This window comes from Natator depressus, chromosome 26 (genome assembly GCF_965152275.1).
Source record: "Natator depressus isolate rNatDep1 chromosome 26, rNatDep2.hap1, whole genome shotgun sequence".
In the NCBI taxonomy this organism is placed as follows: domain Eukaryota; kingdom Metazoa; phylum Chordata; order Testudines; family Cheloniidae; genus Natator; species Natator depressus.
In genome coordinates, this window is record NC_134259.1 from 6,521,662 (window position 1) to 6,535,800 (window position 14,139).

Genomic DNA, 14,139 nt, shown 5'->3' on the forward strand with positions numbered 1-14,139 from the left:
GTTTCTTTAATAAATGCCGCTTGTTTAAAACAGACTACGATTAACACAAGAATCTCATGTTCAGAAAAAGATTATAAAACTCTTCCTACAGTACTTCACAGGGATGTTGCGAGGCTCGATTGATTAGGTCTCCAAAGTACTTTGAGATTCCCCAGTTGAAGAGCTGTATTTTAAAGCATATGATAATATAGAAACCCACAGTAGCGCACCTACCTCACACTTACGGAAGGAGAAAATATCACAATTCTCCAAGAATACATTTACTTCAAGTCCCTGCAATCTTATGAAAACAGACCATCGGTTCCATACAGTAGCCCAGGAGGTATTCTGCCACTGTCTGGTGAGCATCTCAGTAACCAGTTATGTTGCTGAGGTTTAAGGGCACAGAAATATTTAACTCAACAGAAGGTAACACCCAGTATAATTATAGCATGCAGTGCAAAGACATGTCTGCCATCCTGAACGGGAGGGATGAGGGGGGGAATAAAAGCCAGTTAAAGCTGCGCAAGACAGCACAACGTCAGTCAAATACCTTTGGCTTTGAATCTGTAACTGCATGTCAGCATACAGACATCACACCATAGCCATGATTACATAGAACTTATATTACTGAAGAATTACCATATACAGTTAAATGCCAAGGAAAGGGAAGAATTGGTCTTGTGGTTAAGGCACTAGACTGGGAGTCAGGAGATCAGCGTATTATTCCTGGCTCTGCCACAGACTCCCTGTGTGACCTGGGGTAAGCCAGTTCAGCTCTGTGCCTCGGTTTCCCCATCTGCAAAATGAGAATTATTAATAATTCTTCCCTACTCACAGGGGAGTTCTGAAAAGAACTGTTAATGTTTGAGGTGCACAGATTCTGTGGTGATGGCACCCTGCCAGAACCATTTTCACAGTTCTGATGACACTTTTCACTGAAGTTTAAATGAAAACCAAGTTGGGTGTTTGTGACGCTGAATATATGAAAGATTGTGAGGGGCTCAGATACTAGGGTAATAGAGGGCACAGAAAGTACCTTGGTTAGTTTTTTGACCTGCTGTAGAACTGGTGGTAATATTTTGGTTTTTAAAAATTCCAACAAACATTTTTCATCAAAATTTCAAATTTTGATTAAAAAAAGGGATGGCACTTTCATGAAAATGACAGCCCATTTTTCAATCCATCCTACGAGCTTGCGATGCAGAAGGCAGAATCAGTCAGGAGACTGGGAATGGGATAATGAGTCTTTTACGGCTGGCTTGCTGGTTCAAATCCAGACCAAGACAGATTTAAAATTTTATTTTTAAACTCAGCACTGGGAGGATTAAAACCTTTTCCAGCTCTGCCCATTACCTTCCAAAGAGGGAGAGAAGCGGCTGGCGTTGCAGGTGGAGGATGAGCTACTGCTTTGGAGAGCCAGCCATAAATAAGTGAACAGTGATCTGAGCGAGGCCTGAGACCAAAGAACCTCCAGGGTTTAAAACTGGAGATGCACACAGTCCTCCAGGCCAGGCCCAGTTGAAGGACACCCAGAGCCTACAAGAAGGCTTAAAGAATTAATTGGCGATTTGAACAGCTCAGAAGAATAGTCATGGTTTACACAGCCTTTCACCTCTGAGGCCCAGATCCTGTAAACACTTGACCACACACGTGAATAACTGCAGGCATGTGAAGAGTCAATGGCCCAACCGAGATCAAGGCCTTAGTGTTGCAGGCCCTGAACAGACACATAGTACGAGCCATTCCCTTCTTTAAAGGCCTTATGAGCTAAACAGGCAAGATGGAAGAAGCGTGGGAGCGGCATAGAAGCACAGAGAGGGGAAGTAACCTGCCAAAGGTTACAGTAAGTCAGCGGCAGAGATGGGAATTGAATCCATGTCTCCTGACACCCATTTTAGTGATCGATTGACTAGGCCAAGCTGACACGTTTCCCCAGCACTAAATCCCCTTAAAATCCAAACAAGCACTTGTGCTAGGATCTTCTGTCACTCAACGGTATTTGTCAGTAGAAGATACCAAATAGCCAAGATGTTGGATTATCTACAAGATCTATAGTGAGAGACTAACCAGAAGAGTCTAAATAACTGCGAACCAGCAAGCCCAGCAGCAACCAGGCAACTGTTCAACTCAAAACGAAGCTGTGACATATGTATTTTCTTCCTACTTGCTTGTTGCCCTGCCAACTTCGGCGCTAAACGAACCCCATAACATCCTGAGCCAAGCATCATCCCGAGTTAGAACAGCAGGGAGGTTGGAGGATGGACGCCCAACCCAATCTGTGTGCTGGGACGCTCACTGTAAAGAGAGAGCTCTGCTGGTGGAGGGGAAGGGAATTAAGAACCGCAAGGCAGGTGGTTTAGTTGTTAAGGCATTGGGAGTGGGACTCAGCGGGTTTGGGTTCCATTTCTACATCTGCCACTGACGCCATCGGGGAAATGGCTTAGACACGTCTGCACTGCAATCCCAGGGTTTGAGTGCAGCTTGTGGAGGCATAATGAGCTAGCAATGTGGGTTAGTGGTTCAAATATTTACCCAGGATTCTAGGTGGGCTCATACAGCCTGTGTTGGAACCCGTGCTCTCACAGCTTCATTGTTCTGATCTAGCTAGATTAAAGCTAGCGTGGATATAGCTACACAAGCTGCAATCACACAGAGTTATTGCAATGTAGACATACCCTTATTAGTCTCACTGCGCCTCAGTTCCCAGTCTTCTCCCACCCTGTGTCTGTCTGGTCTATTTTGATCCTGCAACTAGCTCCATGAGGAGCCAGGCTGAAATCGATAGAGGAGTACCTATGCAGAACAATTTACAGACTGGAGCTTTCAACTGTAAGCTCCCCTAAGCAGGAGCTCTCTCTTATTATGTGTATGTACAGCACCTAGCACAATGCAGTCCTGATGTGGGGAGGGGTCTCAAAACACTATTATAACTCAAATGATAACCAATAAATAAATTATTATTAGAAATGTTAAAAACACAGGAAATAAATTACATCTCCCGCAAAAAACTAATATTTTTCCTGGTCAAAATCGCATAGGAATTCAAACACATTCTTACCAGTGCTATAGTTGGTTGAAGAACAAGGACAAAGTTGTCAAAACTCTTCCCCCCACGTTTTATTGTTTTAATTTTTGGCTGAAATTTGAAACGGATGAAATTTTTCATGGAGATTTCAAAACTCAAACGAATTTCATCCAGCTCTAACACCACCACAAATTATTCTGAATGAATGCAGCATGATCGACAGTCACACACAAACATTTCTGTCCTAACACAGTGCAGCCCTGATCCTGCAAAGACGTACTCATATGCTTAAACTTTACCCACTGTGAACAGCTCCACTAAGTGGATGGACCACTCAGTAGATAAAGCTATGCCCAAGGGTGAGTCTTTACAGGATTGGGGCCTGTCTTGTGTAAGGATAAAAATGTTTCCAATGGTGAACTACACTGCATTCATTCAGAATAACGTGTGTTATTGGAGCTGGATGAAATTAGTTTGATTTTTGAAATCTCCACATGTCCGATAGTTGATCGTATTTATGCCGTTGAACACAAACCCGTAAAATCAACGCTCTTTCCAGTGGGATGGCTGCAGCTGTCTCCTTACCTCCTGCCTGAAGGCTTTTCGGAAGCCACTGTTGCTGCTGGGAGCAAAGGCACGCCCAGGGATGCAGCTCACCACGGCAGGCATCCCGTTTTCACAGGTGATATTCTTCTCGGCATCCACGCTGAGATGGTTGCCCAGTTTGCAGCTGGAGATGTGAGCTTCGTTGCCAGTGCAGTCCATGGAGTAAGCCCAGTAATTTTGCTTCCTCTTGCTGGCAAACATCCTGAAAGAAAAAGGAAATCAGACAGCTAGTGAAATCATTCAAAACCACTCAAACGAAATCATTCTCTGCACAGCCAGCCTGTGGAACTCCCTGTCACAAGAAGTTGTTGAGACAAGTACTGCAACTGGAACTTTAAAAGAACCCTGGATTAATTGAAGACTATTGCTAAATTTCTAGCAAAATGGATTAGCACAGAAATTTTCCTATCTTTCTCATGTTGCATCTGCTTCCTGAAGCCAGACAGGGAAGCTGAGAGCAGGGTGATACAGGCTTTATTTACACTCAGAAGTTGCACTGTTTTAGCTACATTTAAAAAGAATTCATTTACTGACGTTAAGATTGACTAACTACAGATCCACTTGCTTGTGTAATGACCCTTTGCTTAGTTTGTCACCAAGGACTGATCTCAGGTCTGAAGTTCAGACCTCTGCCACTTGAGTGAAAGGACTAAGTCCATGAGCTGGAAACAGCAGCAGGAGACTATCCTCTCTCTGGATCAGTCACCCAAAGGGACGCAGACACACTTGTGCAATTCTACTTGCATCACACACTACACATGCATAAATCGACACTTTGCACAAAATGCAGGGATTTTTTTTTTTTTTTTTGGCATATGCAAACTGGTGCAGTGCAAATAAAGCTGGTGCATTGTTGCAGGCCCTGTGAAAATGTGGCCCTTGACATAGCTGTTACCCCGGTAAATTAGCTGGGTGGAAGATGGCAAACTGGAGATAAAGCAATGGCTCTCCAACGCTTCTCAGAGCTGCAGCGTTAACAGCCTCGAGCCTAAGGAGAATTTCCGAGAGTGAGAGCGACTCTCCTTATGACACGTTTACAGAACAAAAGGAGTACTTGTGGCACCTAGAGACTAACCAATTTATTTGAGCATGAGCTTTCGTGAGCTACAGCTCACTTCATCCGATGAAGTGAGCTGTAGCTCACGAAAGCTCATGCTCAAATAAATTGGTTAGTCTCTAAGGTGCCACAAGTCCTCCTTTTCTTTTTGCGAATACAGACTAACACGGCTGTTACTCTGAAACCTGTTTACAGAAGAGGAGATTGGCAGGAGATTCCACATCTTGCTCCCAAATTGGATCGCTCAGCGGGAATGACTCCAGCGACTGGGGAGTGGAGGAGAGATAAGCCCATGGGGGGAAAAAAAACAAACAAACAAACAAACAAAAAAAAGACAAAAAACTGTTCAACTTCCTCCTCACCAAAAACACAAGGCTGTCTTATGGCTGCAACTGAGCTAAAATGGTTGGTTGGAATGAATGACATCTACCACCACCAGAGGGGAGATTCTGCAAATTAAGTTAATCAAAATCCAAAGGAGCTGAAACACAACTGTAATCTTGAAGTGTCTTTACAAGAGCCCACATGTGGCACTATTCCAGAGTGAGTAGCAAAGGAGCGACAGTGATCCGAAAGGTAGCTAGGAGAGTGTAATTAAGGTGGATAAAGCGCTAAGAAATGAAGCTAAGATTTTGATTAATTGTAGCATTGATAAAAAGAAAGCCAAAATGGGGTGAGGGCTTCTGAACAGTTCAGGGAGCTGGTAGAGAGAGTCTTTTTCTGCTCGCTAGGTTGATGGTGTTAATCCAGCCTAGATTGGAAGCGACTGAAAGCTGTTCCCATCTGATGACCATTCAGAGGGGCCACGTGAAATAGGATCTCAGTCCATTTCCCAGTGGGCAGCTGTCCAAAAGGACAATCCACCATTCAGCAGTTGGTTCAAATTGGCCATCCTTGTTGTCAGTCTCAGCAGAGGTGTCTAGGCTGCAATGGCTCCTGGATACGGAGCTGTCACGTTCCTAGAGCCAGATCCTTCCGGATCATCAGGGAGCCGTGCAGGGGAAACATGTCTGTCTTGTACATAAAGGCCTCCAAGGCTGTCAAACCAAAAATAAAATCTTTCCCCACCACTAAATTTACCCCCAAAACCGATAGACAATTTAAAAGTCAAACTGACAGAAACCCAGGACAAAATCAGTCAAGCCTTGTTTGGTTTTCGGAGGCAGGGGTGACGGCAAAACTTTGAAATTTCATTGAAATTACAAAAATTAAAATAAAAAACCTTTCGAACAGCTCTATTCCACCATCCATCTCCACCCCCAACTAAGTCTCCCTGGCCCAAGTTTAAAAGGGAGTCACCAGCTAGAGCACAAAAGTAACAAAATCAACATCCTGTTTAGAAACAAACATGCACAGCAGGCCGATCAAAGGAGCTAAGGAAACACGCTGATAGGTTTGGGCCAGCCTTTCCATAACAGGAACATCCAGTTCCACTTTAGACTGAAGCTTGGGATTGAAAGGCAGCGAGAGTTGGGTGCCTAACTCCCTTAGGCGTCTAAACATCCCAGCAGAAGTGACACCAAAGTTAATAACTGATCACTTTGGAATGCAAACAAGGGGCCAGATTCTGTTGTCAGTCATACCACGGTAAAAATCGAGAATAAAACTGGACTTCAGTGAACATTGACTTCACTGACGTTACTCTGGACAGTATAATGTCGATCAGAATCTGGCCCTACATTGAGACATTTGTACTCATGAGGGCCGGCTGTTCTGGCCTCAGTTTTTTTGTTGGTGTATGAGAAAAATGCAAGCATTATAAGCATGTGCACTGGAAACCCTTGACCTGCCACACACATGCAAAGAGTTACATGAATTTTGCAAGCAGACAAAGGACGTGGGTCTGCCTTATAATAGCAAATGAAGGAATGTCTTATAGCAAATAATGATCTCATCCCAAGGAATTTCTTGAGGTATTTACATTAATAGCTCTTGGTAAACTGGTTATTAATACCCAGGAAATGCCCTGGGCTTCTTGTCAGCTCACCTCCCTTGACAGATTCTGGATTTTCAAAGGTTGTAGAGTAAAGTTTACTTTACAGTTCCCTAGGCTACCCAATAGGCTATTGAAGACTATCTGGCACTGATGATACAGAAAGGACCCCATCCAAACTTCACTGGCATAAATCAGGAGTAACTCTACCAAAGCCAAAGGGATATGAATAAAGACTCAGGTCCTGAGACTTTAAGAGACATAATCAACTGTGTGTGTTTTAATGGGTCATTAAAAACTGATCTTCACCATCCACTGAACTGTCCCTCTATCAGCTGTAATGGAAACAACACAAGTATGAGGGAAGTCTCAAGATTCAGCTGAGAGCAATCCTGCTTTGTTAGGAACGGTGTGAGAGGGGCAAGGGTCCACATAAACGGCTTTCATTGCAGAAGAGCATAAATCAGCGGCTACAGCCAGCTAAAGTCACTGGGGAAAATTCCTCCATGGTATAATGAACAGAACCAATGATTTTGGCCACCTGCTGTAGGTAAGCATGGAGCATCCTCGGGAATTTAGGGGGAGCTAATCCTGTCCTCAGATGGATTAACAGGAAAAAAATCAATCAAATACTCTCCCCTCTGATTCAGTGGGCCTGAGACACCGGTTTCTGGCTCTGCTGAAAGACAGCATCTCCACCCCTGACTAACTTTCCCAGGGGCAGGCATCTGCCCAAGTTAGCAAGTATCCTTTCTCCAGCCTTGCACAGCAGGGCAGAGGAGCTGCCAGATTTGTTGCCTTCTGCCTACTGGGGATCTTGCTTTCCCAGCAAAAACCAGCAGAGGTTTATTCTCTAGATAGGGGCGCAATGCATTGCCCCATAAATTCAAACACAGGTGTATGATCTTATGATTTTAAGGTTGAGGGCAGCTCTCAGCCACAGATGAGAAAGGAATGGTTTGATGTGAATACAGGTCAGAAAGGCAGGAACTCCTGAGTTCTATTCCCAGCTCTTATACTCTCTTGACCATCTTGGACTGAGCTCCTGCTCACTCCAGTGCGAGTTGCAGAGGTTCAGGATATCCGAACATAAACCTACCTTCCCTCAATTTGCCCATCTGTAAAATGGAACTAATACTGTTCCCCTTCCACCACCAGAACAGGGGCTTGGGAGATGAATTTATGAAAGCTCTTAAATAAATAGCTTTGAAGGAGCAACAGACGCATAGAAAATGTACTGAGGTTTGTTTCTTAACAGAAATTGTGCCATCAAATGGAGAAGCTAAGTTATATTGAGGAATAAAACTTTGGCAGCAAGATATGATGAGCTAAGTTGTTTTCTTTCAAGCAGGATCTATCTGCAAATTATTTCACTTCCCACCATGGTGCAGAAGCAAAGCCGAATATCTGCTAGCTCAGCCTGCCAAGCTGCAGTTAGCAGGAAAGGGGATTACTGTGGGTCTAGAAGGGGTTGTTTGCAATCCCTAACCTGCAGTATTATGAAGCCGGTTTAGGAACCGGATCTGAAATCTGGTTACCCAGCTGCGAGATAACAGTGTGCAAGGTTTCAGTCTTGGGAAAAGGCTAGCTCCAAATTATGCCATGCGAAGCCTGAGACATGAGAAAAACTCTACAGGGCTTGATACTCAGGTGAGAAAGAGGCTCATTCAACGTAACCAGGGAGGGATGAAATCTTTCCTTCCTCAAACCACTATGCAATAGGACTCAAAGGTGGGCAGAATAACCTACAGCAGGGGTTGGCAACCTTTGAGAAGTGGCGTGCCAAGTCTTCATTAATTTAAGGTTTCGCGTGCCAGTAATAAATTTTACATTTACAGGGGCCCCCCTGACGGAACCCCAGACTAGCAGCAGGCTGAGCTGGGCAGGCAGCCAGGACTCCGGCTGGCAGGGGCCGGCAGACAGAACCCCAGACCGGCAGCACGGGCGGCAGACAGAACCCCAGACCGGCAGCGAGCTGAGCCGCTCAGCCTGCTGCCAGTCTGGGGTGCCGGCTGCCAGCCCCGCTCATCCCGCTGCCAACCCGGGGTTCCATCCATCCAGGCCAGCAGCCGGGACCCTGGCTGGCAGCAGAGTGCCACTGAAGATCAGCTTGCATGCCGCCTTTGGCATGTGTGCCGCAGGTTGCCGACCCCTGAGCTACAGAATGGAGGATGAGCCCTGGATTTGCAGGATATCACAGATGACCTGGATTCCTGAGCAGGACTTTAGAGTGATCGAAGCAGAAACTACCCCTGACGACACTAGCCCTGATTTTACAAGGCCCACGGGGCTGGACACTTGGAGTTTTACTTAGTCCTGGCAGGCCACTATTCAATACAGCTTTGCCCTAATAAGGAGTCTTAGTGCATTAAATGCAGGGTTCCAGTAACTTTGGGCACACACGCCACGCCACGGGAAGGGAAACAATTCTTTTAGATGTGACAATCCAATAAAACTGCCAGTCTGACACATCTGCACTTAGGAAAAGTACAAACACAATTCAAACTTCTCCTCCCTTTGGCACAATCACACCCCAGGCTGTTCCAACACTGTGGAAAATATTCAACGCATTTTCCAAATATCTTTATTTGGGTGTCAACGGCTCATATACCAGTTCTCCCTTTTACCTGTAGATGGGCCTGAAACAGATACAAGGGGGAGACTGCAGGGGAACAGGCGCCAGGTTCTCAGCCAGTGACTTACTGTGTGACTTTAGAACAGTCACGCAGAGGCCGGTGTTTAGAGTATCCACAACTCAAAGTGTGATACCCAGCACCTCTGAATATTAGGCTCAATCTCTCTGCCTTATTTTTCTCCCATCTGTAAAATCGGGTTAATGATGCGGTATTATTTATTTTTCTATGCACTAGAAATATGCAAAAAGCCCTGATCTGAATATCCTAATCCACACACACACACACACACACACACGTATACCCAGTATACATCTATACAGACAGAGCATACTTTATCCCATCCATAACTATGCACCTGAACACAAGATTCAGCTTACAAGGCTTAAAGGTAAATAACCCAATCCTTAATAGATAACATACGGAAAGACACTGCATGTACCTAGAAACATGACCCTCACTTCAGAGAGACCAAAGGCATCTTGGTGGACATGATGCACACAGAATCATAGAATTGTAGGGCTGAACGGGACCTCAAGAGGTCATCTCGGCCAGCGGTTCTCAAACTGTGGGTTGGGACCCCAAAGTGGGTTGCGACACAGTTTTAATAGGGTCTCCAGGGCTGGCGTTAGACTGGCTCGAGTCCGGGGCCAAAGTTGAAGTCCGAGCCGCATTGCCTGGGGCTGAAGTCAAAGACCGAGCCTCACCTCCCAGGGCCAAACCCTGAGCCCCACCACCCAGGGGTCAGGCTTTGGCTTCAGTCCTGGGTGGTGGGGCTCAGGTTACAGGCCCCCTGCCTGGAGATGAAGCCCTTGGGCTTTGGCCCCCCTGCCTGGGGTGGTGAGGCTCAGGCTTTAGCCCCCCGCCCGGGGCGGGAGGGTTTGGGTTTTGGCAGGGCTCGGGTGGGCTCTGGCTTCGGTCCCCCCTCCTGGGGTCGTGTAGTAATTTTTGTTGTCAGAAGGGAATTGCGGTGCAACAAAGTTAGAGAACCCCTGCTCTAAGTCCATCCCCCCATGCTGAGGAAGCATTAAGTATACCTAGCCCATCCCTGACAGGTGCTTGTCTAACCCGTTCTTAAAAACCTCCAACAATGGGGATTCCACACACTCCCTAGGTAACCTGTTCCAATGCTTAACTATCCTTTAGTTAGGAAAAGCTTTCCAATATCGAGCCTAAATCTCCCCGGCACACGGGATGAAGGAAAGTTACCAAGGAAAGTTGGGATGAAGGAAAGTTACCAAGCCATCATTTAGTAAGTACAGTTGCTTCCAACCATTAAAATGATACCATCCTTCTTGGAAACACCTCTAAGTGCAGAGCAGGAAGGATCTGCTTTGTCTTATTAGAGCGAATTGATTATGTGGTTCTGATGTGCAGTGCAGGAGCACAACAATGACTGTGAGAGGAGGTATCTCTTTAGCTCAGGAAGGAAAACGGGCATGGATGGAAACATGTGTTCCTCTACTCCAATAGTCCAGAACAAAACATGAGACCACCTGGTAGCAATTACTACCTCACTGCTCGTATCCCTTCGACGCTGGGAAAAAAATTCTAGTTTGGGCGTTTTATTTGTGTTGCTTTGCCGCTTTACAGTATTCCAACCCCAGGACCTTTTCCACCCTTCATCTTCATCTCACTAATGAGAAACATGAAACGCAGCCAGTCAACTCCAACAGGAACCTAGAGAAACAGCACTCCTGTGAGCTAAAGGAACAAGCAGAAAAACGACAACTATTGCTTCTTATGAATAAAATCCTCCCCCACCAGCTTAGTCCCTGGTCCAGCTCCATAGATCACGGGCTTGGGGGGAGAAACTGGATGATTTCTTAGCATAAGCTATTTTGCAGCTGCCTTATTGTAAACTGTAAAGAGCAAAATGTGTTTATGTTACTAGCTGGAGACAAAAACAAATCTGCAGCATGTTAGCTCGCAGGGGACAGTCAGAATTCCTGCTGGTTTTGTTCTGCATGCAGCCAAAAGGACACTGCAGGCTTTTCCCCAGGGATCATAGAATCATAGGAGATTAGGGCTGGAAGAGAACTCATGAGGTCATCTAGACCAATCCCCTGCTCAGTGCAGGACCAATCCCATCTAAATCATCCCAGCCAGGGCTTTGTCAAGCCGGGCCTTAAAAACCTTTAAGGATGGAGATTCCACCACCTCCCGAGATAACCCATTCCAGTGCCTCACTACCCTCCTAGTGAAATAGTGTTTCCTAATATCCAACCTAGACCTGCCCCACTGCAACTTGAGACCATTGCTCCCTGTTCTGTCATCTGCCACCACTGAGAACAGCCGAGCTCCATCCTCTTTGGAACCCCCCTTCAGGTAGTTGAAGGCTGATATCAAATCCCCCCTTGCTCTTCTCTCTGCAGACTAAATAACCCCCATTCTCTTCCCTCATTTTATGCCCTCCGTGGATATTGCAAGAGAGCGCACTATGAAGTAGCAGTAAAGCCCTGTTTACAGTAGGGACACTTGACCAATGTGCCACCCTTGCTAACCTCATTTCCAATCCACGGCCAGCAGCCATGTTGGGAGGCCTAGCATAGACAGGCTGCCGACATTTCAAGCAGTGTGTCATCTAACCCTGTTCACAGCAGGGCTAATTAACGTGCTGAATACAGGGACGGCAGCCAGCAGCCTGGCTACTGAAGGGCTCCCAAAGCTGCTAACTCCAGTTGAGCTGAGCAGCGGGAGAATTATTGGAAAGTTTCTCCTAGCAACTGACTCACAATCCTTAAATTCAGTGAGTTGGCAGCCCAGACACCCAGGAACTATGGAGAGTGAGCCCAGGTGAAAGGCAAATGCCAGAGAAGCTTGGTAAACCCTGGGTAAACATTTTATCCGAGGTGTGAAACCCTGAATTCTATGCAGTCGTGTGAATGAGGAACCTTGCGTTATGTAACAAAACAAGGACCCGGCTTACTGCAGTTCCAATCAGTTAAAACTGCCCTCGCTGCATGCACTGGCCGTGATCCTACAACTGGATCTATGCAGAAGGACCTCTATGCCTGCTCAGGCTCTCTTTGAGGTTGATGCGCCTCCATGAAGATCTAAGTGCAGGACTCAGACCGCAGTCATATACATATGTTCACACACACACACACACAGAGCCCATGCCAGAAGAAACAAAGAAAGAAAGAAACAAACAAACAAAAGAAAGAATAGAACTATCTAGTAGTTGGAAATAGAAAGACTTAGTGAACCAAGCCCATCTTTTTGTCTGACTTTACACAGATACGACACTTTATCTCCTCCAAAAGGTTGGGCTCAAACTGGCCTCATGCACCCCTGGTTACAAAAGGAAGTGCCCGACATTTAAGATATTTACACAGAAGTAAAATCTGATCCACAGGAATGAAGCAACCAGCCGAGGTTTGCCCACTTCTAGGTCTCTGCTATAATTTGAAATTTGCATTTTTGAACAAGGCCCGAGTGTTCGGGAAACATGACCAAGGCTTATAAAAAGATCCCCTCTTACTTGTAGACCTTGACATTGTATTTCCTCTCGCCCGGAAATCCAAACATGCCGCAGACGACTCGGGAATTCTTCGCAGTCCAGTGTTTGTCACAGATCTGCTTCCAGTTCCCTCCATCTTTCACCTCCACGTAACCCTCTGTAACAGGTACACGCCTGCGGTAGGTAGCAAGAATGGCTCGGATCCTTATGTCCTCCACCTGGATGTTCATGTTCTAAGGGTAAAAAAGGGTATTTTAGGGCTGCATTGTAGCAAGGCAACAGGCTCAAATGGTTAGATCAGGGAACTGGAAGTCAGGGCACCTGGGTTCTCCACCTGACTTGTTTTCCAGCTGAATAAACTGACCCAGGGAAGACAAAGTTGGTTATGCAAAGTCAGCACAAGGAGTCCAGAACTCCCAGCTCCCCCAGTGACCTTCTGGGCAACCCTGGGCAAGTCATTTAATCTTTCAGTGTCTGTTTCTCCAGCTTACAAAAGCGATGATACTTTACCTACCTATGCACAGGACCTTAATGTGCCCGGACAAAAAAACATCGTAAATACATGAATGCAAAAAGTATTCTGGCCGGATGGACCTTTACAAATAGGACATTTCTGGAGTTTCTAAAAAGATCCTTCACATGAGATTTTTGTTGTTTAAATAATATTTTTATTTTAGTCTATTTCATTTAACATCACCACCCTTGGCCATAGCAGAGCCATATTTTTATTTCCAGTTTTTCCAGCTTGCTTAAAATGTCCTCTCCACTGAGCACCAGGGGAAACTTTACAAACGTCTGCACAATTGAAGATCCAACTGCAATGGTTCCCCCGCCCACTCTGTGCTTGCCAGCAACAGCTGCGTCGTTCCATACTGTGTTGCAGCATTTCGCATGCTGTAATGGGGAAAAAAGGTAGCTAATGTCTTTGCATTTTAGGTGTGACTTGCTTTGCGCCTTAACTCACATGCATGGGCCTGAGCTAGGCTGATTTACACAAGCTGAGGATCTGCCCTCAGAAGCATAAAAGTGAGTGGGGCCTGAAATTCATATAATCACAGCAATGTATTTGTGCATCACTTTCCTCACTATGGACCCCAGGTACCACAAGTACCCAGGGTCCCTGACGGGCTAGTACTCTGGTTGCTAGCCCATACCACTGTGTCTACGCTACTATTGTTACCCATGTTAACTAGATTAACATTAGCACATGTTACAATCACACCTTCATTTGCAGTGTAGACATACCCACAGTGACTTGCCCAGGGTCACACACAGGAAGTCCTGAGGCAGACAGGGAATTGAACCCAGATGTTCCAAGTCCCGAGCTAGCATGCAAGCCCCTGGGCTTTCCTTCCTCCCTCCTTTCATCCACCAAGAGCAGAAATCTTAAAAGTGGGTCTCTTCCATTGTTATTTGCGTGTACTTGCCGTTTGCTCAAAC

General features: G+C 45.9%; 1 protein-coding gene across 2 annotated transcripts in view; it reads right to left on the reverse strand.

The window, feature by feature from the left end:
* The window catches only part of LOXL2 (lysyl oxidase like 2), an 86,805-nt gene that overhangs the window by 31,226 nt on the left and 41,440 nt on the right, over positions 1-14,139 (reverse strand). For both annotated transcript variants that reach the window (XM_074940213.1, XM_074940212.1), the window contains 2 exons: positions 12,721-12,932; positions 3,593-3,815 (listed from right to left, as the gene is read on the reverse strand). In XM_074940213.1, the coding sequence (XP_074796314.1) occupies positions 3,593-3,815; positions 12,721-12,932 (435 nt within the window). The remainder of the gene's footprint in view (positions 1-3,592; positions 3,816-12,720; positions 12,933-14,139) is intronic.